Raw genomic sequence first — 24,258 nt, forward strand, 5'->3', positions numbered from 1 at the left:
TATTTTCTGGATGTGTCTCTTTATATATGTATTTAAAATATAATAATTAATTATTATTAACAATAAGTTAGCAGATAGTTTGTTGGTATCCTATATTTTTCTTTATTAGTATTATTTGTGTTTCTCCTTCTCGGGTAGTAAGCTTCATCTACATGCATGCTACCAATCTCACCATAACATTCAATTAACTTAAAATAATTTTCATAATTTATGTGATCAACAAATTTCACCCTTAAGCTAGAGGGAACATAAGTACTACCAGAAATAATCAGTCTCACAAAATTAATTCGTGTGGCTTGATGAGAAGCTCATGCTTGTTTCTTGGGCTTGGATAGGTTTAAAACTTTCCAAAAATCGCATGCAAAAGGTACCAGAAGAATTTTATAATTTGATCATTTTTTTATATTTTGGGCTCTGGTAATAATTAAAACCCATTTCTGTGTTTTTTTTTAGTCTGAAAAACTATAGTTTATTTCTTGGAAAAAATAATAGAGATGAATTTTATTTAAAATTAAGAAAATACTGTAACTAAATTTATAATATTAATTAAGTATTCTGATTTTATTTAAAGAATATGTTGTAATTTAATTTAATTTAATTTATAATATTAGTTACATTTATTGCGTATTTTGAATAATTAGTTTGCTTTTTATTAGTTGTGTTTCAACTTTTGGTATTGAGATTCACATGCTAATATTATCATAATATACAATTAACTTAAAATAATTTGCATACTTTTTGTGATCAACAAATTTCATCCTTAAGTAGCGTTTGTTTTGAGGTACTGAGACAGAGATTGAGAGACTGAGATAGTTCAGAGACTGGTACTAAAATTTCTGTCTCTGTCTCTAAAATTTCAGTATTTCAGTACCTCCAAAAAGTAGGGACACAGGGGACTGAAATTTTTAGAGATGGAGACTGAAACTTTAATAACATTTTATACCTAAAATACTTTCATTTCAATTAATTAATTTTAATTTTACCCTTTGTGCAAATTAAATTAGAGTTTTATTCTTGTTTCAATTCCTGTCTCCCATTTTACACCAAACAGAATACTGAGATTTATTTCAATCCCTGTCTCTTAGTCTCTGTCTCTCAGTCTCATTTTTTCCGTCTCTGTCTCTCTACCAAACGCTACCTAAATTAGGGGGAACATAAGTAAACATGCCAGAAATGATCAGTCTCACAAAATTAGTCTCCTTCTGGTATTGGTTATATTAACTATTCTGCATTCTCTAGCCATTGTATATATTATTGAGTTACAACTAAACAAAGATTATATTTAGTTTATTCTATCAAAATAATAATATTATTACAAGCGTGCCCACAAAGAAATAATCAAATTGTCATTTGACTGGTTTTAATAAACAAAAGCGTACAACACATACATAAATATAAATAAAAATACAATATAAAAAAATATCACACTTGCTATACTTGTCCATTTACTTAACAATTAACATAATAAGAAACAAGATCATAGAAAGCAAATTGGACTAGTCATCATTCAGAAAACTTCAACAGAGGGTTAGTTGCAATTTCCTCCTCAAAACTTGAAGAGCCAGAAGAATTGTTTGAAGTAGTTTCTCCTGAGTTAATCTCAGAATCTCTCTGAATAATATCATTTGGATAATAGGAAGGCTTTGGAGGCATTTCAATACTTGCAGCATCCCCTTCTAACATTTCCACTACTTTATTCATTGAAGGGCGATCACTTGGCTTCAATTGTATACACCACAGTGCAGTTGTAAACATCTTTTTTGCTAGTTCGCTCGTTTCTTCATGCATCAAAATTTCCAACTCTATCTCATCACTTTTTTGAGCCAATTGATCGTATATCCAAAATGGAAAGTAAAATTGGCTTGAATGCTCTGCTTTTGGATTCGAGTTTCTTCTTTGACTTGCCATTTCCATCAAAAGCATTCCAAAGCTATAGACATCAGCCTTGTAAGATACTGCTCCAATATTTTTGTAGAACAATTCCGGAGCCATGTAACCAATTGTTCCTCTTGCTGCTGTCAAAGATACAATACTGTTATCAAGAGGGTTAAGCTTTGCAAGACCAAAGTCTGACACCTTAGGAATGAAGTTCTCATCAAGAAGAATGTTATGAGGCTTGATATCAAAATGCAAAATTTGCATGTCACAACCTTCGTGCAGATAAGCTATACCACGAGCCACACCAAGAGATATTTCAAAAAGTTTCTGGTATGTCAATGATACACTATCCACTTTGGAGAAGATAAACTTATCTAGAGAACCATTCGGCATAAATTCATATACAAGAGCGCGTTTTGAACCTTTTACACAAAATCCAATCAACCTTACCACATTGGCATGATGTATTCTACCAATTGTAGCAACTTCACTGATGAAATCTTGACCATTACCTTTGGCTTTACCCAACATTTTTATGGCTACAAAAGGTCCACTTCGTAGCTTTCCCTTATACACTGAGCCGAATCCTCCTTCTCCCAACTTTTCCTTAAAATCTTCTGTCATCTTCTTTATCTCTTTATACGAATACCTTATTGGAATGAGATCATTCCCTTGTAAAAATTCCTCAATGTTTTCATAAATTGATGCATGTCTTCTTTGGCATGTGTAGTAGATCAACACTAAGAAAAAAAGTATGAGACTCAATACGTATTTGACCACCATGAATGGCACCATAAACACTCCCGTGAATACTCCTGCCTTAATGATAGCTAATACATCCTCTTTATTGAAGGACTCGCCGCCACTATCTTTTCCTACTACTTTTCGAAATCCTGGGTAAAATATCAAATAAAATATCAATCAATTCAAATATATTTGTTGCTAACGAACACATTAAAGTTGAACATGGTGTTCAAAGAATGTAATTTGATTTTCGATAGCTGTAAAAATAGTTTTACATAAATAATTAACGGTGGAAACTCAGGTGCAGTGCAGTCGACTTTGTCGTTAGATAAAAATTTAGTCAAATCAATCAAATCATCTAACAACTTTCAGTTATTAACTTTATCTAAAGTCGAAAGCACCTGAGTTTTCACCACAATTAATTGAATAAAAACAACTACTGATAATTTAACTCTTAAAAAATAATTAGAAGAATGGCAAATTAATTAGTCTTTGAAAGATATTTTATGTTTTGTGGTACCCTAATAATATCTTCTTAATTAGTCACATTAGGACACAATATGGAAATCACACCCTGCAATAGAAAATATTTGCTGAGGAATGAGAAATCTACCTTTCAAAATTCCATACGCGTAATCTGTAGAGAAGAATTTGTGAAAAATTAGAAACATGGCAAAGACAATAAACTAGCATTAATCGATGCACAACAGTAATGCTCACTCCTTTTCAAAATAATTAGATTGTCTATTTTTTAGGTCCATTCATCTGGATAATTCTTCTGTTTAAAGACATTAAATTTTTAATAAATTTAAAAACGTAAAAGAGAGACTTATTTTAAAATGAATAAAATAATTAAGTAGTATTTTATTGCTTTGTATTATTTTATGTTGAGTAATATTTTAAATTAATTTCCAAAAAATATTTAGTTGGACAATTTGATTTTTAATAAATTTTAATTACTAAATCAATTTTTAACTTTGTATTTTATTACACATATCAATTTTCATGTCAGATTTTAATAAAAAATTAAACAAATTAGTTCATATTTTTATTTAATAAAAAACATAAATATTAAAGATATATTTTTATATATAACAATGATATATGACCAGCTTGCCAACACTTGGTAAGTAATAATTTGTATATATATTTATAAAAATTTTGTACACAATAAATATATAATTTATACTTATATTTATTAAAATTTATACACATAAATAAATATAATTTATATTTTATATTTTTCAAAATTTACAATATACATTAATAAAATTTATTTATTAAAAATAATTTAATATTTATATTGATAAAATATGGTTTAATTATTTTATTGGTCCTTATAGTTTTATTAAATTTTTAATTAGATCTTTATACTTTTTTCCTTTCAATTGAGTCTCTACACTATTTTTAATTTTGTAATCACGTCCTTTTTATATTAAAAATATTAAAATTAACATAATATTTTTACAAAAATACATGCAATCAAAGATTTAATTAAATTTTTAATTATAAATATCTTCAATTTGCAAAAAAATATTCAGTTAATTCTAATATTTTTTATATTAAAAAAGACTTAATTACAAAATTAAAATAAGAATTCAATTAAAAAATTATATAAAAATTTAATAAAATTATAAAAACTAACAGAATAATTAAACCATAAAATAATAACTAAAATTTCTAAAAATCACTTATCTCTAAGAATTTCTCTTTTTATATATAATTCTTGGTTGGATACTGTTTTTTTATATTATATAACATAATTGATCGAAATGCGTGCAAATAATTGATTCAACCAACATGTAAATATATAATAATACTAATAGTAATAATATAGCGGGGACTTTTTCATTATTACCCCCTTCTTGTCCCAACTGGGACCATTTATTTTAGAGAAATGTTATTTATACATTAAAATCAACTACTACTATATTTATGTATAAATATATGTGTGGTTTAATTTATTTTTAATGTGTATTTATATTTCAATATGTATTTTATACTAGAAACTGATTTTGATGGCTGATTTTAGTGTACACGTAACATAACCCTTTATTTTATTATCATAAAATATCTACCATTGAGGGAAAAAAATATAGGTGATAGGCAGGGAAAATAAAATAAGTCCAATGGTATAAGATAAGATAAAAATAGAAAAGAAAATTCAATTAAAAACAATGAGTTGAACAATCCTTGAACTAAATTTATTCATAGTTGCACAGATAAATGGATAAAAATTCATACCTTCTGCGATAAATTGGAGCTTGGACACCTTTCCTGAATGACACACAATAGAAACAAATTAAGTATTGTGCGAGTAGCGTATCCAAATTCGAAATCGAAAATGAAGAAGTATAAGCGTTGATGGATTATTCTTACCACATTCTTTATACAGAAGTGGTGTGACACAGGTATCGTTGACCACCAACGAACATACGAGACTACCTGGAGCGGTTTCGTTGACTGCGCAAGGATTGTCCGTGAGTCCACAGAAATGTTCACAAACTCCCGGAACCCACGAAAGCTCAAATCCATAACTCAGCATCCTATGAATCTCGGCGTATGAACAGTTTTTGTTGCAGCTCAATGAGTCATCGTAGTACGGCCATCTCGCCCGTGGATCAGGAAAGGATGATGTGGCAGCAACCAGCTTCACATGGCAATCATCTCTTAATTCAATCACTGACAACCCTCCAATAATAGCATAAACATTATTCTTAATGCAAGGGGAAGTGTCCACGTATTGTGGATCGTCCCTCACCGGATTTCTGCACTTCAAGAAAACCATGCGCTCAGATAATGTTATAGAACCGCCATTACCAACATAAGTCACTCGTCGTTGAAATATCAGTTCATATTGTACCGTTTCGCTCAAGTTGTGACTGGACATGGAATAGTGAGGAAGAGTGGAACAATCATCCTCTGAGATCCCGGGATCTACGAGTCGGATTGTGAAATTATTGTAGTTTATTGATTGAACATGGTAGTTTTTCCCCGGGAACAGAGGTAACACGGCGGTGTTATTCTCGCAAGCCAACTCAAACCTCCGATCGCCACAGTTTTGTGGGTCATCCTTCAGCCGGAAAGGATACCTTATGTCGGTGACTTTGCCGCACGAAGATGGGGCACATGTTGTGTTAGCATCCATGGCGGCGGAGGCAACATTGGTAATTAGGAGCAAGTAGTGAAAGAGTGAGTCTCTTTTCATGGTGATTGATTGATTCATGATGAAAATTGAAAAGTCTTGATAATGTTATAAGCTAAACCAAAGCTTCCCATCCAGAGGGCAAAATTGTCTTTCCATTGATGAATAGCATTGACTTGGTAGACTTTTGTGTTTGGTTGTGAGGAAGGAAGGGAGAGAGGAAGGAAGTAAAGAGAAAGGAAGAAGAGAGGAAGGAAGTAAAGAGAAAGGGAAAACACGTATTATTAGTTTCTATAATTGCGTGCTACTCCAAGTCAATATAATTCACAGATGTAAAGCTTCAACTGATTTTCCACATTTGGCAATGAAGATTTGGGCATTGCTTCTGCTACTGCTGCTAGATCTGAATGTTGGAAATTGCGCGGTTCAATGTCCGGTCCGTTTGTACTGTAAAGAAAACAAAACCAGTATTCTTGAGCTGCCTGCCCATCCTTCTTCAGTGAAATTCGCCGTCCGTCGCATTAATTACACATCAAATTCTTTAGAAATTTATGATCCCAAACACTGCCTTCCACAACTCTTTCTCGCACTCAATTACTCATCATTTGATCCTTTCCCATTTTCTCTTGATGAAAAGCCCAGCAACGTTACTTTCTTTAATTGTTCTTCAAGATGCCCGATTCGTGCGGCTGGTGATGACGATGATATTATCGACTCAAACTTGATGTCCTGCACAAAACTGGTTCGTCAGGTTATGCCATTACCCGCAAATGTGCTACTGTATTCTTCAATCCAATTGGTATGGAAGAGAAGTTTCCATAGTGGCGATGGATGCTTTGTCCCTTGCAGAGACTCTGTTTTGGAGACTCCTACTAATGAACGCAAGCCTAAAACAGGGAAGAAGTATGAATCCATTATTTTACCCATTGCAGGTGCAGCTCTCCTTGTGTCAATACTCGCTGCCTTGTATTATATGCATCGCTATTACAGAAACAAAGGGGAAGATCAACAAAGAGTTCAAACTTTCTTGAAGGACTACGAGGCATTCAAACCAACCAGATTCTCTTATGCTGATATCAAGAGAATCACTAAGCAATTCAAGGACAAGTTAGGTGAAGGAGCTCATGGAGCTGTCTATAAAGGTAAATTGTCCAATCAAATTCTCGTTGCCGTCAAGATCCTCAATAACACACAAGGAGACGGAAAAGAGTTCATAAATGAAGTGGGAACAATGGCCAAAATCCACCACGTCAATGTGGTTCGCTTGCTGGGCTATTGTGCTGATGGATCTCACCGAGCTTTAGTTTATCACTTCTTCCTCAATGGTAATCTCCAGAGCTTCATTGCTTCGTCCAGCGACAACGAAACCTTTCTCGGATGGAACAAGATGCATCAGATTGCTATTGGCATAGCTAAAGGGATTGAATATCTTCATCAAGGCTGTGATCAAAGAATTCTGCATTTTGATATTAATCCTTACAATGTCTTGTTAGATCAAAGTTTCACTCCTAAAATTTCAGATTTCGGATTGGCTAAGTTGTGCTCAAAGAATCGAAGTACAGTATCCATGACTGCAGCAAGGGGAACGTTAGGATACATGGCGCCGGAAGTTTTCTCTAGAAACTTCGGGAATGTATCTTATAAATCCGATATCTACAGTTATGGGATGTTATTACTTGAGATGGTTGGAGGAAGAAAAAACACAAACGAGAATCAAGAAACATTTCAAGTTCTATATCCCAATTGGATGCACAATTTGCTCGAAGGAGATGACACATATATTCCAATTGACGATGAAGGAGATTTCAGAATTGCAAAGAAACTAGCAATAGTAGGACTATGGTGCATCCAGTGGCACCCGGTACACCGTCCCTCCATGAAAAGTGTAGTTCAAATGCTTGAAGGAGAGGAAGACAAGTTGAAAGTGCCGCCAAATCCTTTTGAATCTGCCGCTGAGAGTAGTTCAAGTGCAAATAATCCAGCAAGATGTATGAATTTGGAATTGGAAGTGATTCCAGAAACAGAATAAATGAGCTAATTGTTGTAAAATATATCACTCATGCACTCATGTTTGTATCAAAGAAAAAATGAATGAAGAATTTGTTTTTACATGCTTTTTGTAGGGATATCTTGGATTTTAAAAACAATTCATTGACTGGCACTTATGATGGACAAATCTTGTGCTAAAGAGGGTGTATTATTTTGGAGATGTCTCTGTTTCAGTATAATATGCAACAGCAACTTATCATTATTTTGTATTATGACATTGTTAACATTCTGAAAATGTTACTTTAATTAAACGCTGAGATGTTGTTAAATATATGTATTCTTAGCGAAATATATATAGGTTGTAATATCCAAAATGAAATTATGAAATTGTTGTTGAACTGGTTGTAATAAACAAAAGCGTACAGCATATAAACGTAAATAACAATACAATATAGAAACAAGAACATAGAAAGCAAATTGCACTAGTCATCAACCAAAGCACTTTCACATAGGATTGGTTGTAAGTTCCTCCTCAAAACCTGAACAACTAGAAGAATCATTTGAAATAGTTACTCCTGAATTAATCTCAGAATCTTTGTGAATCGTATCATTTGGATAATATGAAGGTCTTGGAGGCATTTCAATGCTTGCAGCATTCCCTTCTAACATTTTCACCACTTGGTTCATTGAAGGACGATCACTTGGCTTCAATTGTATACACCATAGTGCAGTTAAGAACATCTTTTTTGCTACTTCGCTTGTTTCTTCATGCATTAAAATTTCCATCTCTATTTCATCATTTTTCTGAGTCAATTGATTGTATATCCAAAATGGAAAGTAAAATTGACTTGAATGCTCTGCATTTGGGTTGGAGTTTCTTCTTTGACTTGCCATCTCCATCAAAAGCATTCCAAAGCTATAGACATCGGCTTTATAAGATACTGCTCCAATATTTTGGTAGAACAATTCTGGAGCCATGTAACCAATTGTTCCTCGTGCTGCTGTCAAAGTTACAATACTATTATCAAGAGGATTAAGCTTTGCAAGACCAAAGTCTGAGACCTTAGGAATGAAGTTTTCGTCAAGAAGAATATTGTGAGGCTTGATATCAAAATGCAAAATTTGCATGTCACAACCTTCATGCAGATAAGCTATGCCACGAGCCACTCCAAGAGATATTTCAAAAAGTTCCTGGCAAGTCAATGATACACTATCCACTTTGGAGAAAATAAACTTATCTAGAGAACCATTGGGCATAAATTCGTATACAAGAGCACGTTTTGAACCCTCAACACAAAATCCAATCAACCTTACTACATTGGCATGATGTATTCTACCAATTGTAGCAACTTCACTGATGAATTCTTGACCATTAGCCTTAGCTTTACCCAACATTTTTATGGCTACAAAAGGTCCACTTGGTAGCTTTCCCTTGTACACGGAACCGAATCCTCCTTCTCCCAACTTCTCTTTAAAATCTCTTGTCATTTTCTTTATCTCTTTATATGAATACCTTATTGGAATGAGATTGCTCCCTTGCAAAAATTCCTCAATGTTTTCATAAATTGATGCATGTTTTCTTTGGCATGTATAGATCAGCATTACAAAGAAAAGTATGAGACGACCCAATATGTATTTGACGACCATGTATGGCACCATAAACCATCCCGTGAATACTCCTACAGCAATTATAGTTATAGGTAATACATCCTCTTTAGAGAAAGAATCGCCACCATCTTTTCCTACTACTTTCCGAAGTCCTGTGTAAATATCAAAGTATCAAACAATTCAAATATATTCGTTGTTAACGAACACATAAAAGTTGAACATGGTGTTCAAAGAATGTAATTTGATTTTCGATAGCTGTAAAAAGGTTTTACATAAATAATTAATTGACATAAGAACAACCATCAATTTAACTCTTGAAAAAATTAGAAGAATGGCAAATTAATTATTCTTTAAAAGATATTTTATGTTTTGTGGTACCCTAATAATATATTCTTAGTCACGTTAAGAGTTAGGACTCAATATGGAAATCACACCGTGCAACAGAAAATATTTGCTGAGAATGAGAATCTACCTTTCAAAATTCCATACGCGTAATCTGTAGAGAAGAATTTGTGAAAAATTAGAAACATGGCAATGACAATAAACTAGTATTAGTCGATGCACAATTGACAATAGTAATGTTCTATTTTTTAAAAATAATTGGATCATTTATTTTTTAGATTCATTTAAAAATTAATGTATCTGGATAATTTTTATGTTTAAATACATTAATTTTTTATAAATTTTAAAATAAAAAAACACTTATTTTTAAAATAAATAAAACAATAGTTAAGCGGTATTTTATTATTTTGTATTGTTTTATATCTGAGTAATATTTCAAACCAGTTCTTAAAAAAATTTTAGTTCGACAATTTAATTCTCAATAAATTTTAATCACTAAATAAGTTTTTAATTTTTTATTTGGTTTAATTACTCTATTGGTCCCTATAGTTTCGCAAAATTTTCAATTAGGTCCCTATACTTTTTTTCCTTTTAATTGGGTCTCTGCACCAATTTTTTTTTTCAATTAGGTCCTTACCATAACAAAACCGTTTGATTTAACGAAATATTCCATTCCTAAATTGAATATTCCCTCAATTTTTTCTAAATTCATAAATTATGTCTCTTTTTTATTTTAAGAAAGATAAAATTAACCCTTTACTCTTCTTCTGTAACATCCCAACTTTTTGAATCAAATCATTATTTAATAACTAATTAATTAATTAAAATGGTAATGATTTAAGATTTGAATTTAAAATTTAAACATATGAAAGCACTAGTGGTAGTAAATCTCTAACCGACAATAAAACAACCTTTTAAAATATAGTCATAATTAATTCTACATTTATTAGATTTGAATGATATTTAGTTATATGAAAAGATAAGAATACTAGCTCTATTCCTTAAGTTCAGTATAAAATCAAATTTAAATTAAATTAGATAGATAAATCGGTTACGAGTTCAGAGTAGAAAATCGCGCTCTTATCAGCCAGCCTGATATACTAACAGTATTTCGGGAATATCTCAAGATGTGGTTATCCGATTTACTTCGTTTAAGATTCGTTTTAAAGCTCATTCAATTCTCTATAAATTTGTCTCTAATAGCTAATTCTAAATTCCAAACGTAGAAAAAGTTATAGGGCTCACAAAGTGACGATCCAGATTGAAGATTTCACCTAAATGCCTCCTAACATAATCTGCACATGCCTGAGAGCTATTTGATCCTTCCTTTCTCATTCTATTCCCTTTTTCTATACAAAACATTCTAGTATACACAAAGTCTAGTCATGAAACAAGTCTCTCTTCACTAACAAAGCGCATCTATTTACATCGGAATACCTAGCGGAACTTCACTCGAGGTAGGGGGTTTTTGTGCTAATTTTTATATGTCATGTTTTAAATGTTTTCGAACATAGATGTTAGCTTTATTTGCATGTCATGGTAGAATGTCTCTTTCCTTCATACGCATTATGTATTATAATAACAATCTTATGTGCATTAAAGAACTGAGGGAATGATCCTTCGGTAAGGGAAGGTGACCCCCAAAGACAAGATAATCGAGATGATCCTTCGGTAAGGGAAGGTGATCGACAAACTTTTGGGAACCTTCGGTAAGGGAAGGGAACGCCCATCAATTTTATATAATAAGATATCTTTGTTGATATAACTCTTTTCTTGTGTATGTCTAAATAACCTTGATTGTAAATTAAACTGAGGGAATGATCCTTCGGTAAGGGAAGGTGACCCCCAAAGACAAGATATCGATATGATCCTTCGGTAAGGGAAGGGGATCGATCGAGATGATCCTTCGGTAAGGGAAGGTGATCGCCAAAACGTTTGGGATAAGAACCTTCGGTAAGGGAAGGGGACTCCCACCTCTTATACCGGTTTGAGCTCAATACCTTCCACAAAAGCTATGAGAAAAAGTAATGAAAAGTGCAATGAAAAGTGTGATCATGATTGTTCTTCTTTTATCCTTTTTAATTTATGATTATGTTTATTATTTCATTCAAAGATCCTTCTTTATCCAAAGTTCCTTTTTATATGATGTATGATACTGTTTAAGGTCTTTATTTTATTCAGATCTATTTTGTTTGACTTACCTATGGCAATGTTACTATTATTCTCTTGTTTATTATTTATTTTGCCTTGCTTATGGCCTATGAGAATATCATACCAAGGTTTATGAGTTTACATTTATATGTTTTAACGCTATAGGCATTTTGTATGCATTACACATGTCATAACATAAGTAAACGAGAAGCATCTAAAAGTCACACCACTCCGACTAAATAAGAACTTTTAAAAATAATAATTGAACAACATTGCATCATCACTGTTTTTATTTTAAAAACTCGGAGTGGCTGGGGATGGATACGATGACACCATATAGATAAAAACTACTGAGAAACTTTTGTTTCTCACCCCTCTCTCCGTACCATCTTCAGGAACGATGCAGTACGAAGTAATACAGTTGAGGTGAAAAGACAGGTGTACTAGTAGGAGCAAGCTATCGAGGATGTAGATACAAAACATTAAATGTTTACTTTAAGAAGGAAGAATATGCGATTGTTTTAGCCATAGTTAAACAAAATAAGAGAATTAGGATTTCCTATGTATTTTGTTTTATCCTTTTTGACTGATTGCAATTGTAACTATGATGTTTTCCTTTTTATTTGGTATGAGTAAAGCTTGTCATTGTTGTGCCTTCATAGTTTAGCACACTGGTTTTTCATGTTAGTATTTTCAAATCCACTTATATTTTTCAACTAGTAACTATTCTAATAAAAACTAATTATTCAATATATTTTATTTATAAATTATTTTACATAAATATTTCATCTTTGTTTTAAAAGAAAAATTTTCCAAGGTTTTGAATATCAGCTACTAAATATAATCCAAATAAAGCTTAACTCAGTTTAAAAGTATTAGGGTGTTACATCTTCCACCTTTCCGTCTCCCTCCTCTGCTCCTGCTTCTCTCTCTCACCTTCATTCCTCCCACCTCCACCGCACCCCCTTATTCCACCCCTGACCACCTTTCCTTCTACCTCCCAAACTCGATTCACCTGCAGCTCATACTTGATCACATACTTCTCCAAGAAACTGTCCTCATTAGGCAACAGCAAAGTGGACAAGCTCAACTTCCTCTTAATCAATCCCTTCATTAACAAAACCTTAGCAACAGAGCACCTAGGTTTAATCATCTTCTCCAAACTGAAAAACAACACCACTGGGCACCTAACAGTCATTCCTGAAGGCCAACCCATCTTATTCACCAAGTAATCCATTGTCTTCATTATCTTATCCTCTGAAAGTATCATACAATGTGGGTGCTTCTTAAATGCCATAAGGATGTCATCATCTGACCAATCTCACCTCTTATAAACCTCGTAACAGCGGTTATATATGGATTTGTTACCCTCACCTGAGAGCACATGAATGGCCAACACAAAAGTTGTCTTTTTTGGATTAAACCCCATTTCTTTAATCTCCTTAGAAAGCTTTGCAAAGTTTTCCTTTTTCTGCATCAATGCCTCCAGAAAATGAGTCAGCAACAGCGTAACACATGATTCAGGAACATCCATCTCTTTTAGGAGATTGAGGTTTGGTACGAGGTTCTTCTTGTGATCCTCGAGGAAGACCCAAGATGTGCGCTTCAATGAAGCTGCAACCTTTTCATCAGAAATCAACACACTCTTGAGAAAATTGTAAGAGGGTATGATCTGTTTCTCCAAGCTCCGGGTCAAAAGGGTTGGGTCAGCGGTTAGGGTTCTTGCGAGGTTGGTATTGGAAATCTCAATGGAGAGGAAAAATTGAAACTTTGGCAAGAGGATATCTGGGTTTACTAAGAGGAGCAATGGGCGTTTTCTGATGAGGTTTGAAATCTGGGTATCTGTGAAACCATGCTCCCTGAGAAGGGTGAGAACTGAGTATGGTCTTCAGCAGAAGGAAGGTGAAGCTTTTGGGAAGTAAGAGCAGCAGTGTCTGGAGAGAGACCACATGAGTCAATCAGGTATGAGATTGTGAAATTGGGGTGGTGAGATTGGACTATACTGCAGCGGGAGATCATTGATTTAGGGAGTGATAATGATGATGATGGTATCTAGAAGTGGATTGTGGGATGAAATGTGTCATAGTACAACCTAGACATACGGAATTGGATTGCTTTCATGGTATTCACTACTCAGTGGATAAGAGTCTCATAATGGAAGTGGGAAGTGTGAAGTGATAGCAAATTGTGTTATATGACCATTTCTGCCATGAAAGAAGGGAGCTTGTTGATAGAAGAAGGGTGGAGACAGAAAAAGAGGGCGAGAAGATGATGGAGGTGAGGGTGAAAGAAAAAAGAGAAGGGGTGAGGGTAAATTAGTAAATTTATATTTTATAAACGTTTTTTTAATTTTTACCGTTAATAAGGACTTAATTAAAAAATTTAATATGGTATAGGGACTCAATTAAAAGGAAAAAAAGTATAGGGATCTAATTAAAAATTTCGCAAAACTATAGGACCAATAGAGTAATTAAACTTTTTTATTTTATTAGATATATCAACTTTTGTGTCAAATTTTGATAAAAAGTTAAACAAATCAGTTTATGTAAGGATTGATTTGGCTAACAAAATAAAAATTTAGAAATTGATTTAGCAATTAAAATTTGTTGCAGAATTTTTTAGTAGAAAATTTTTATGGATCGATTTAGGGTATTACTGTTTTATGTTTAAGCCTTAAGGTATTGCTTAGTTGTTAATACCTAAGCTATTGTCTTAAATAACTTTGATGATAGTGGTGGAATTTAAGAGATGCTGAGAAAGTTGTAGTGGCAATCAAGGTGTTAATAGTGGTGTTGGTTATGTTGTGGTGTTGGGTGACAGTGGTGGTGATTATGGTAGTTTGAAAGATAGGATAATAGAGATAAAAGGAAAGGGGGTAAAATTGGTGGTAGTTTGAGAGTGGAGACGGCAGTGATGGCTGCACTATTATTGAAGGAGCTGAGAGGATGAAAGAAGAAAGTAGCTGGCATTTAAATACTGTGTTTTGTCTCTAGAAAAAATGACATAGTCGTTTTTCTTCTTGGCACAAGAACTGATTTGTCCTAATGTCCACCTATGTAAATTAATATTCTATGTGTTAATTATTTGTTTTTGGACTGCATTAAGTTTTTTTTATTATTGTTTCAGTTTGTTGTTTTAGTCAATTAGTGGTTCCTGCACTTTAGGAGAAAAGTAGTTTTTGTTATTCCACTTCCTTATCTAGTGGGTATGTGGCAGTTTCTGTTCATCCCACTTCCTAGTTTAGTGGTGATGTGGTAGTGTCATGGATTAAAATCCTATAAATGTACTGCTTCAGTAAAGTAAAATAGGGTGATTCTCATTCCTTTCACCTACGTATTTTTCTTATATCTCTGTCCTAAATATTTCTGGTTATACCATAAACCAACAAATTGGTATCACAGCATTCTTCTTACGGGGCCTGTGAAAATGGAAGGTGAAGCAAGTCTCTCACAAATTGCTCCGCCCACCTTTGATGGAGAAAACTATGACCTTTGGGCAGTTAAAATGGAGTCTTATTTGGAGGCATTGGACCTTTGGGAAGCCGTGGAAGAGGATTACGAAATTCCTCCGCTGCCAAACAATCCTACCATGGCTCAAATAAAATTGCACAAGGAGAAAAAAACAAGGAAGGCAAAGGCAAGATCATGTCTCTTTACTGGTGTTTCATCAATAATCTTCACCAGAATCATGACTCTCAAAACACCAAAAGCAATTTGGGACTATTTAAAGGAAGAATACGCAGGGGATGAGAGGATTCGAGGCATGCAAGTGCTCAACTTGATGAGAGAATTCGAGATGCAGAGAATGAAAGATTCTGAGACAATCAAAGAATACTCTGACAGGTTGCTTTCTATTGCAAACAAAGTTAGATTACTCGGCACTGAATTCACTGATTCTAGAATTGTGGAAAAAATTCTAGTTACAGTGCCAGAGAGATATGAAGCATCAATAACTACTTTGGAGAATACGAAGGATCTGTCCAAAATCACCTTAGCAGGAGTGTTACATGCCTTGCAGGCCCAAGAGCAGCGAAGGCTTATGAGACAAGATCACGTGGTTGAAGGTGCTTTACCAGCCAAGCATCATGAAGTTGGAAGTAGTCAAAGCAGCCAAAGCAAAGACAAAGGTAAAAAGAAAAATTACCCACCTTGTGAGCATTGTGGCAAAATGGGTCACCCACCCTTCAGATGTTGGAGAAGACCAGACGCAAAGTGCAACAAGTGCAATCAGCTTGGACATGAAGCTGTAATTTGCAAAGGCAAATTTCAACAACATGAAGCTAATGCCAATGTTGTAGAGCAAAATGAAGAAGATCAAATCTTTGTGGCAACATGCTTCTCAGCAAGGAGTAGTTCTGAATGCTGGCTGATTGATAGTGGTTGTACAAACCACATGACATATGATAAAACTCTTTTCAAGGATTTGAAGCCTGCTAAATTCTCAAAAGTCAGAATTGGGAATGGTGACTATATTTCTGCAAAAGGAAAAGGAACAATTGTAATTTCAACTAGCTCAGGTATGAAAACCATTTCAGATGTTCTGTATGTGCCTGACATTGACCAAAATCTGCTTAGTGTGGGTCAATTGTTAGAAAAGGGATTTAAAGTTTTTTTCGAAAATCTACATTGTCTTATCTTTGACACTACCGGTCGGGAGATTTTAAGGGTTAAAATGAGAGGAAAAAGCTTCTCATTTGATCCAATTGTGGAGGAGCAGACAGCTTACATCACCCAAGTCAGTCCCACTGAACTCTGGCATAAGCGACTTGGTCACTGTCATATTCAAAGGATGCTGAACATGAAGAGGAAAGATATGATTGAAGGTCTACCAATACTCTCTGATCATTTGCCAAATTGTAATGCCTGTCAATTTGGTAAACAAAACAGAGTGTCATTTCCCAAAACAGTTTGGAGAGCCTCTCAAAAGCTGCAACTCATCCACACTGATGTGGCAGGACCTCAAAGAACTCCATTGTTACAAGGTAGTCTATACTTTATTCTTTTCATAGATGATTTTACAAGAATGTGCTGGATTTTTTTCTTGAAATTCAAGCATGAAGTGGCTGGAGTCTTTGTAAAGTTCAAGAATATGGTGGAAACTCAAAGTGGGTGCAAGATACAATTTCTAAGATCAGATAATGGGAAGGAGTACACCTCAACACAATTTGATCAATTTTGTGAAGAAGCTGGTATTGTACATCAACTCACAACCCCATACACTCCAGAGCAAAATGGAGTTAGTGAAAGGAGAAATAGATCAGTAATGGAGATGGCCAGATGCATGCTGCATGAGAAGGAATTGCCTAAAGAATTTTGGGCTGAAGCGGCCAACACAGCCGTTTTTCTTCAAAATCGACTTCCATCCAAGGCTTTGAAAGACAAAACTCCTTTTGAAGCTTGGTATGGATATAAGCCTTCACTAACCTTTCTTAAAGTGTTTGGTTGTGTTTGTTTTGCACATGTTCCACAGGTTAAGCGCGACAAGCTTGACAAGAAAGCAATTCTGGGTATTTTTGTGGGTTATAGTTCTGTTTCAAAAGCCTACAAAGTGTATCATCCTCAATCTAGAAAGTTGACTGTGTCTAGGGATGTGCATTTCAATGAAGATCAACAATGGGATTGGAAGAACCCACGAAAAACAATTGAACCTTGTAACAATATTGAAGATGATTATGGCGGAAACCAAACAACAGAGTTGTGTCAAAATGAATTAGAAGATGATCATCCCATCAGAGGCACAAGACTGCTGTCAGACATTTATCAAAGATGCAATGTAGCAGTATGCGAACCTAGTTGCTGTGAAGAAGCACTCAAGGATCCAAAATGGAAAAAGGCAATGGAGGATGAGATTTCAATGATTCAAAAAAACAACACATGGGAAAAGGTTGACAAGCCTCAAGACAGAAAAGGTATGCATTGTGCTAGTGAAATGCATTTAAAGACAGCAAGAAGGGTATTGAGATATATTAAAGGTACTGTTGATTATGGTGTGAAGTTTGAGAGCTGTCAAAATTTCAAGTTGTGTGGATTCTCTGATAGTGACTGGGCTGGATCCATTGATGACATGAAGAGCACTTCCGGATATTGTTTCAGTTTAGGCTCAGGAGTTTTTTTCATGGTGCACAAAGAAGCAGGAGACAGTAGCACAATCCACTGCAGAATCTGAATTCATAGCAGCAACAGCAGCTGTAAATCAAGTTTTGTGGCTGAAAAAGATCTTATGTGATTTACATCTCCAACAGAATCACAAGACAGAAGTGTTTATCGACAACCAGGCAGCAATTGCGATTTCAAAGGATCCGATGTGTCATGGCAAGACTAAATATTTTAACATCAAGCTCTACTTCTTAAGAGAGATGTAGCAAAATGGAGAAATAACTTTGGTTTATTGCAGGTCAGAAGATCAATTGGCAGATTTGTTTACAAAGCCACTTCTTGTCAGCAAGTTTGAGCTATTGAGGCAGAAAATTGGAGTTTGCAGATCCTAAAGCAAGGAGGAGTGTTAATTATTTGCTTTTGGACTGCATTAAGTTTTTTTTATTATTGTTTCAGTTTGTTGTTTTAGTCAATTAGTGGTTCCTGCACTTTAGGAGAAAAGTAGTTTTTGTTATTCCACTTTCTTATCTAGTGGGTATGTGGCAGTTTCTGTTCATCCCACTTCCTAGTTTAGTGGTGATGTGGTAGTATCATGGATTAAAATCCTATAAATGTACTGCTTCAGTAAAGTAAAATAGGGTGATTCCCATTCCTTTCACCTACGTATTTTTTTTATATCTCTGTCCTAAATATTTCTGGTTATACCATAAACCAACACTATGTCATCATTTTTCATTAGTGATCAATAAAATATTTTGATTAGAAGATACTGATTTAACCGATGAAATTAAACTTTGAAGATTTCTTTTGTATTTTAATGTAATATAGTTAATCGAAATGTATGCAAATAATAATAATAATAATAATAATAATAATAATAATAATAATAATAATATATGTGATCGCTAGGAGAAAAATAAAATAAGTGCAATGGTATAAGATAAAAAATAGAAAAGAAAATACAATTAGAAACAATGAGATAAACAATATTCCTTGAACTAAATTATATTTATACATAGTTCCACACATAAATTTGATCCATGAAAAATTCTCGTGTCGCACACTAAATTAACTCGTTTTAGTAACTAAATTATATGCATACCTTCTGCGATTATCTGGAGCTTCGACACATTTCCTAAATGACAGTAGAAACAAATTAGCTCTGGAGTCCTGAAGATAGCAAAAATAATACTACAAAATATTTCGTTTCAGTATTGAAGAAAAGACTAAAGAGTATATTTGACCTGTGTGCGCTTCACATCTTGATATAGTGCGTATACTGGTGTTAAAGAAAAGTATCTTACACCCATATTTTTTTTTGTATATGTATTATGTTTTGTGAAATAAAAATAAAGAAGTGACTGAGAATCACCATTTTTAGGATTCTATTAGTATAAAAAAAATGGACTTATATCCCCCTATAATACAATTAAAAAAAATGTTGACTCTTAGCATTTGTGATAAAAATACACAATAAAAAAAAATATATTTTGATAAAAATTCATACGAAAGCAATATTTAAAATTTAAATTTGACAGTTAATAATTTAATTAAATATATTAAATTATTTAACAATTTTTAAGTATAATTTTAATAAAAATAACTGTAAGTTTGTACCTAATATTTTTCGAATGGAAATAGTATATGTTTTTGTGATAGAAAAGTTTTGTATCTGTATTTCTATTTTACAATTAAGTAGAGTATCCAAATGCAGCCTAATCTTATAGGAAAGTATTTAAATGTATTTAAAATATTAATGTTTCAGTAATCTTAATAATTAATTTTAATTAATATATATCAGATATTTTTTATAATTAAAATCATAACATAAAATTATTGAAACAATAATATACTAATTCTTCCAATCTGATAATCTAACTATCCAAAGCGAAGCGTTGATGGAATTATAGATTCTTACGACATTCTTTCCCAAAAAGTGGTGTGTAACAGGAATCCCGCAAACATATGAGACTACTTTGAGCGGTTTGGTCGATTGCGCAATAACTCCGCTTCAGTCCACACTTATATTGACAAGCACCAGGTACCCACGAAAGCTCAAATCCATAACTGAGCATCCTATGAATCTCAGCGTATGAATAGTTTTGGTTGCAGCTCAATTGATATGGCCAACTCGGTGGAGCAAGAAAGGATGATGAGTAGGCAGCAACCAGCTTCACATGGCAACCATCTCTTAATTCAACCACCGTCAACCCTCCAACAACGGCATAAACATGATGGCCTTGTTTAATGCAAGAGGCAGTGTCCACATATCGTGGATCGTCCCTCACCGGATTTCTGCACTCCAAGAAAACCACGTTATAGAATAATTCTACAGTTTCGACTCGTGTGGAGCCATTACGAAAATCAGTCTGTCGGTCTTGACTGCCTTCATATGGTCTGCTTTCATCTTCATTATTCCACAAATAGGATCCGGTTATGGAATAGTGAGGAAGGGTGGAGCAATCATCTTCTGAGATGCCGGGATCTACGAGTCGGATTGTGAAGTTATTGTAGTTTATTGATTCAACATGGTAGTTCTTCCCCGGGAACAAAGCTAGCACGGCGATGTTATTCTCGCAAGCCAACTCATACCTCTCATCGCCACAATTTTGTGGGTCATCCTTCAGCCGGAAAGGATGACTTATGTTGGTGACTTTGCCGCACGAAGATGGGGCACATGTTCTGTTAGCATCCCCGGCGGCGGAGGCAACAGTGGTAATTAAGAGCAAGTAGTGGAAGAGTGAGCCTGTTTTCATGGTGATTGATGCATGATTCATGATGAAAAATCTTGATTATGTTATAAGGTAAATCAAAGCATCCCATCCATACTTTGTTGAGGGCAAAATCGTCTTTCCATTCGTCAATAGCATTGACTTGGTAGACTTTTGTGTTTGGTTGTGAGGAAGGAAGGAAGGAGCTAAATCAAGACATCCCATCCAGAGGGCAAAATTGTCTTTCCATTTGTCAGGGCTATTGATGTCTTCGCTCCGCAAGTCAGCATGCTAATAACTTTCTCCTGCTTAATATACAGTAAAGATATCCAACAACAAACCTTTAAATGAGTTTTAGATTGGTAATTAATTAATTTTTAATATTAAGCAGTTTTTAATAATAAATTGTAAAACGCGTATTGGTTTGTATATTTTGGTGTTTGTCCAAGACTATTCAAGGTTGAAGTGATTTTGCACATTTTGCATTCCTCTGTTGGCAATGAAGATATCGGCATTGTTTCTGCTGCTGCTTCTAAATCTCAATCTTGGGAACTGCCAGCTGGATCACCATCCTCCGGTTCCATGTCCCGTGCGTGTGTACTGTTCAGAAAACAACACCAATATTCTTGAGCTGCCTGGCTCTTCTTCTCCAGTGAAACTCCCCGTCCGTCACATTAATTACACATCACAAACTTTAGAAATTTATGATCCCAAAAACTGCCTTCCAGAACTCTTTCTCACACTCAACTACTCATCATTTTATCCTTTCCGATCCGCAACATATTATTTCAATAGTGATCGAGAATATTCTTTTAATGTTACGCAGACCAACCTTACTTTCTTTAATTGTTCTTCCACAGACTCCGACTCCCAGGAACAAGATACTTTATCTTGCCCTATTCGTGTGGCTGAAGATTACGACGATGTTATCGACTTAGACCTCGTATCCTGCACAAAACTGGTTCGTAAGGTTATGCCAAGTTTCGCATATCTGATACAGGGAGATAATTCAATCAACTTGGTATCGAAGACAAGTTTCCAGAGTGGCCATGGATGCTTTCTTGCTTGCAACATATCCAACAAAGAGTCTGAATTGGAGACTCCTAATGAAGGGAAGCCTAAAACAGGGAAGGAGTATGAATCCATAATTTTACCGATTGCAGGTGACAACACGTGCACCCATCAAACTCATCTCTATGAATTTCCATTCTTTTTTGTGAGTGATTTTAGTACTTCAATGTGTTTATATATAATGGCATGCAGGTGTATCTCTCCTTTTCTCGATACTGGGTGCCTCGTATCATGTATATCATTATTATAGAAAAAAAGGGGAAGATCAAGAAAGAGTTGAAACTTTTTTGAAGGACTACGAGGCATTAAACCCAACAAGATTCTCTTATGCTGATATCAAGAGAATCACAAAGCAGTTCAAGGACAAGTTAGGTGAAGGAGCTCACGGAGCCGTCTACAAAGGTAAATTGTCCACTCAAATTCTGGTTGCCGTCAAGATTCTCAATAGCACAGAGGGAGAAGGAAAAGAATTCATAAACGAAGTGGGAACAATGTCCAAAGTTCACCATGTCAATGTGGTTCGCTTGCTTGGCTACTGCGCCGACGGATCTCACCGCGCTTTAGTTTATCACTTTTTCCCCAATGGTAATCTCCAGAGCTTCATCGCTCCGTCAAGCGACAAAGAAACCTTCCTTGGATGGAACAAGTTGCATCAGATTGCTATCGGCATAGCCAAAGGGATTGAATATCTTCACCAAGGCTGTGATCAAAGAATTCTGCATTTTGATATTAATCCTTACAATGTCTTGTTAGATGACAATTTCACTCCAAAAATTTCAGACTTTGGTTTAGCTAAGTTATGCTCGAAAAATCGAAGTACTGTATCCATGACTGCAGCTAGGGGAACGTTAGGATACATGGCGCCTGAAGTTTTCTCTAGAAATTTCGGCAATGTATCTTACAAATCCGATATCTACAGTTATGGGATGTTATTGCTTGAGATGGTTGGAGGAAGAAAAAATACAAATGCAAGTCAAGAAACATTTCAAGTTCTATATCCCAATTGGATACACAATTTGCTCGAAGGAGATGACACATATATTCCTATCGACGATGATGGAGATTTTAGAATTGCAAAGAAACTGGCAATAGTGGGACTATGGTGCATCCAGTGGCACCCGGTGCACCGTCCCTCCATGAAAAGTGTAGTTCAAATGCTTGAAGCAGAGGAAGACGAGTTGAAAGTGCCGCCAAATCCTTTTGAATCTGCAGCTGCGACTAGTTCAAGTGCAATTATTTCAGCAAGATTCTTGAATATGGAATTGGAAGTGATTCCAGAAGCAGACTAGTTTCGTTCAAGATAGTATATTATTATTATTATTATTATTATTATTTTTACCAAAGATAGGAGACTCGACCCGCAACCTCTTAATTGAGTATGGGGAGACTATGCCATTTGAGCTATTACTCATTGGCAAGATAGTATATTATTTGGCATTTAACTTGCAGTTGCTGTATATTATTGGGGTGTTATTATAGATTATACTTCTGTACTATATAGTTATATACAAATAAAGTATTCTTCCAAGTTTACTTGTACACGAGTCTGTCACGCACTACTCACTACAAAGAACAAGAGATTCGTTTCTTAGATCTGTTATAGGAAAAACAGTTAGTGACTTAGTTAGATGGATAATGTTAATTTGACAATAACTATATTTGTGTAAAATGGCTTGTGATGTTAAACAAAAATCTATACAGTATTTTGCATTATGCTTTAATTTCGACGTAAATTTGTATGGCTTGTGTGAAATTTTTTAATTTATGTCACTCATAAAAAATTGCAGAGAAAACATGTGGTAGAATGTTGATTAAGTTTTTAACACTTCATTGTCAAAATAATATTACAAAATATTCCTAATAACAAAATTTCTACCCTCCATTTTTTTTTTCTTCTTATTTTTGTGGATAAGCTTACATAATCAACCAAGAGAAAGGAACTTCTAGTATCATAATTGTTATCCATTTTTAATAAAAGAAATATCTGAATCAATTCAATATATAATTTTATGATCCCAAGGTATTTGCTTCTTTCGAGATATTGAGCGTAAGAACGAGTCAACGACGACTTATCTCTGACGCAATAATATCCAAAAAAGAGGGTTAGGGACAAAAATTTTTGTGTTTTGTAATCATCAATTGGCCATTAATAGTATTTTTAATTGTGTGAGATTAAATTTAATGGTATAAAATCATTTAATTTTCTTTTAATGGTTAAATATTGGCCAACTTTTTAAAAAATTGATGGACCCTAAAACTTTCCCATACCAAAAACCTAAACCACGAGTCAACTAGTCAAGAGTATTTTTTATCTATAAATTTTTTATATTAGATTTATATTAAAATTTGCTATTACAATTAATTATTAACATAAAATATATATTAAAATATAAATATACATTAAAAATAAATTAAATTATACATATAATTATATATAAATATATTAATAACGATTAATTTTAGCGTATGAATAGTATTTTTGATAAACTTTATAATTCTTTGATTCTTAGCTTTTTTTGATGGT

At 34.0% G+C, this 24,258-nt stretch overlaps 4 protein-coding genes and 1 pseudogene across 6 annotated transcripts; 2 read left to right on the plus strand and 3 right to left on the minus strand.

Annotated features, from left to right (window-relative positions):
• Window positions 1-1,337: 1,337 nt before the first annotated feature.
• On the minus strand, window positions 1,338-5,848 carry LOC107647786 (LEAF RUST 10 DISEASE-RESISTANCE LOCUS RECEPTOR-LIKE PROTEIN KINASE-like 2.1). Its single transcript, XM_088489934.1, has 4 exons — window positions 5,002-5,848; window positions 4,867-4,899; window positions 3,236-3,259; window positions 1,338-2,771 (listed from the first exon to the last, which is right to left on the minus strand). Exons 1-4 carry the CDS (start codon window positions 5,846-5,848, stop codon window positions 1,504-1,506), a joined length of 2,172 nt encoding a protein of 723 aa, XP_088346060.1. The 3' UTR covers window positions 1,338-1,503.
• On the plus strand, window positions 4,753-7,893 carry LOC107647787 (rust resistance kinase Lr10-like). Of its 2 annotated transcripts, XM_088489935.1 has the most exons (2): window positions 4,753-5,966; window positions 6,011-7,893. In XM_088489935.1, the coding sequence occupies exons 1-2, from the start codon at window positions 5,929-5,931 to the stop codon at window positions 7,794-7,796; spliced, it is 1,824 nt and encodes a 607-aa protein (XP_088346061.1). In that variant the 5' UTR covers window positions 4,753-5,928; the 3' UTR covers window positions 7,797-7,893. The 2 variants fall into 2 exon arrangements, with proteins under 2 accessions (XP_088346061.1, XP_016207321.1); XM_016351835.3 differs by lacking the exon at window positions 4,753-5,966 and having other exon boundaries at window positions 5,989-7,893.
• A 242-nt stretch (window positions 7,894-8,135) lies between these two features.
• Window positions 8,136-20,827, minus strand: LOC107647788 (LEAF RUST 10 DISEASE-RESISTANCE LOCUS RECEPTOR-LIKE PROTEIN KINASE-like 2.1). The gene is made up of 4 exons (XM_021105364.2): window positions 19,871-20,827; window positions 19,055-19,087; window positions 9,837-9,860; window positions 8,136-9,516 (listed from the first exon to the last, which is right to left on the minus strand). The coding sequence occupies exons 1-4, from the start codon at window positions 20,727-20,729 to the stop codon at window positions 8,261-8,263; spliced, it is 2,172 nt and encodes a 723-aa protein (XP_020961023.2). The 5' UTR covers window positions 20,730-20,827; the 3' UTR covers window positions 8,136-8,260.
• Window positions 12,741-14,248, minus strand: LOC107646202 (uncharacterized; annotated as a pseudogene).
• Window positions 20,828-21,033: 206 nt separating the features above from the next.
• Window positions 21,034-23,273, plus strand: LOC107647789 (rust resistance kinase Lr10-like). Of its 2 annotated transcripts, XM_088489937.1 has the most exons (3): window positions 21,034-21,826; window positions 21,927-23,037; window positions 23,158-23,273. In XM_088489937.1, exons 1-2 carry the CDS (start codon window positions 21,163-21,165, stop codon window positions 23,021-23,023), a joined length of 1,761 nt encoding a protein of 586 aa, XP_088346063.1. In that variant the 5' UTR covers window positions 21,034-21,162; the 3' UTR covers window positions 23,024-23,037; window positions 23,158-23,273. The 2 variants fall into 2 exon arrangements, with proteins under 2 accessions (XP_088346063.1, XP_088346062.1); XM_088489936.1 differs by having other exon boundaries at window positions 21,927-23,273.
• The last annotated feature ends 985 nt before the right edge of the window (window positions 23,274-24,258 follow it).

The sequence above is a fragment of the Arachis ipaensis genome, chromosome B6, assembly GCF_059453495.1.
Source record: "Arachis ipaensis isolate K30076 ecotype BB chromosome B6, ASM5945349v1, whole genome shotgun sequence".
Taxonomy (NCBI): domain Eukaryota; kingdom Viridiplantae; phylum Streptophyta; class Magnoliopsida; order Fabales; family Fabaceae; genus Arachis; species Arachis ipaensis.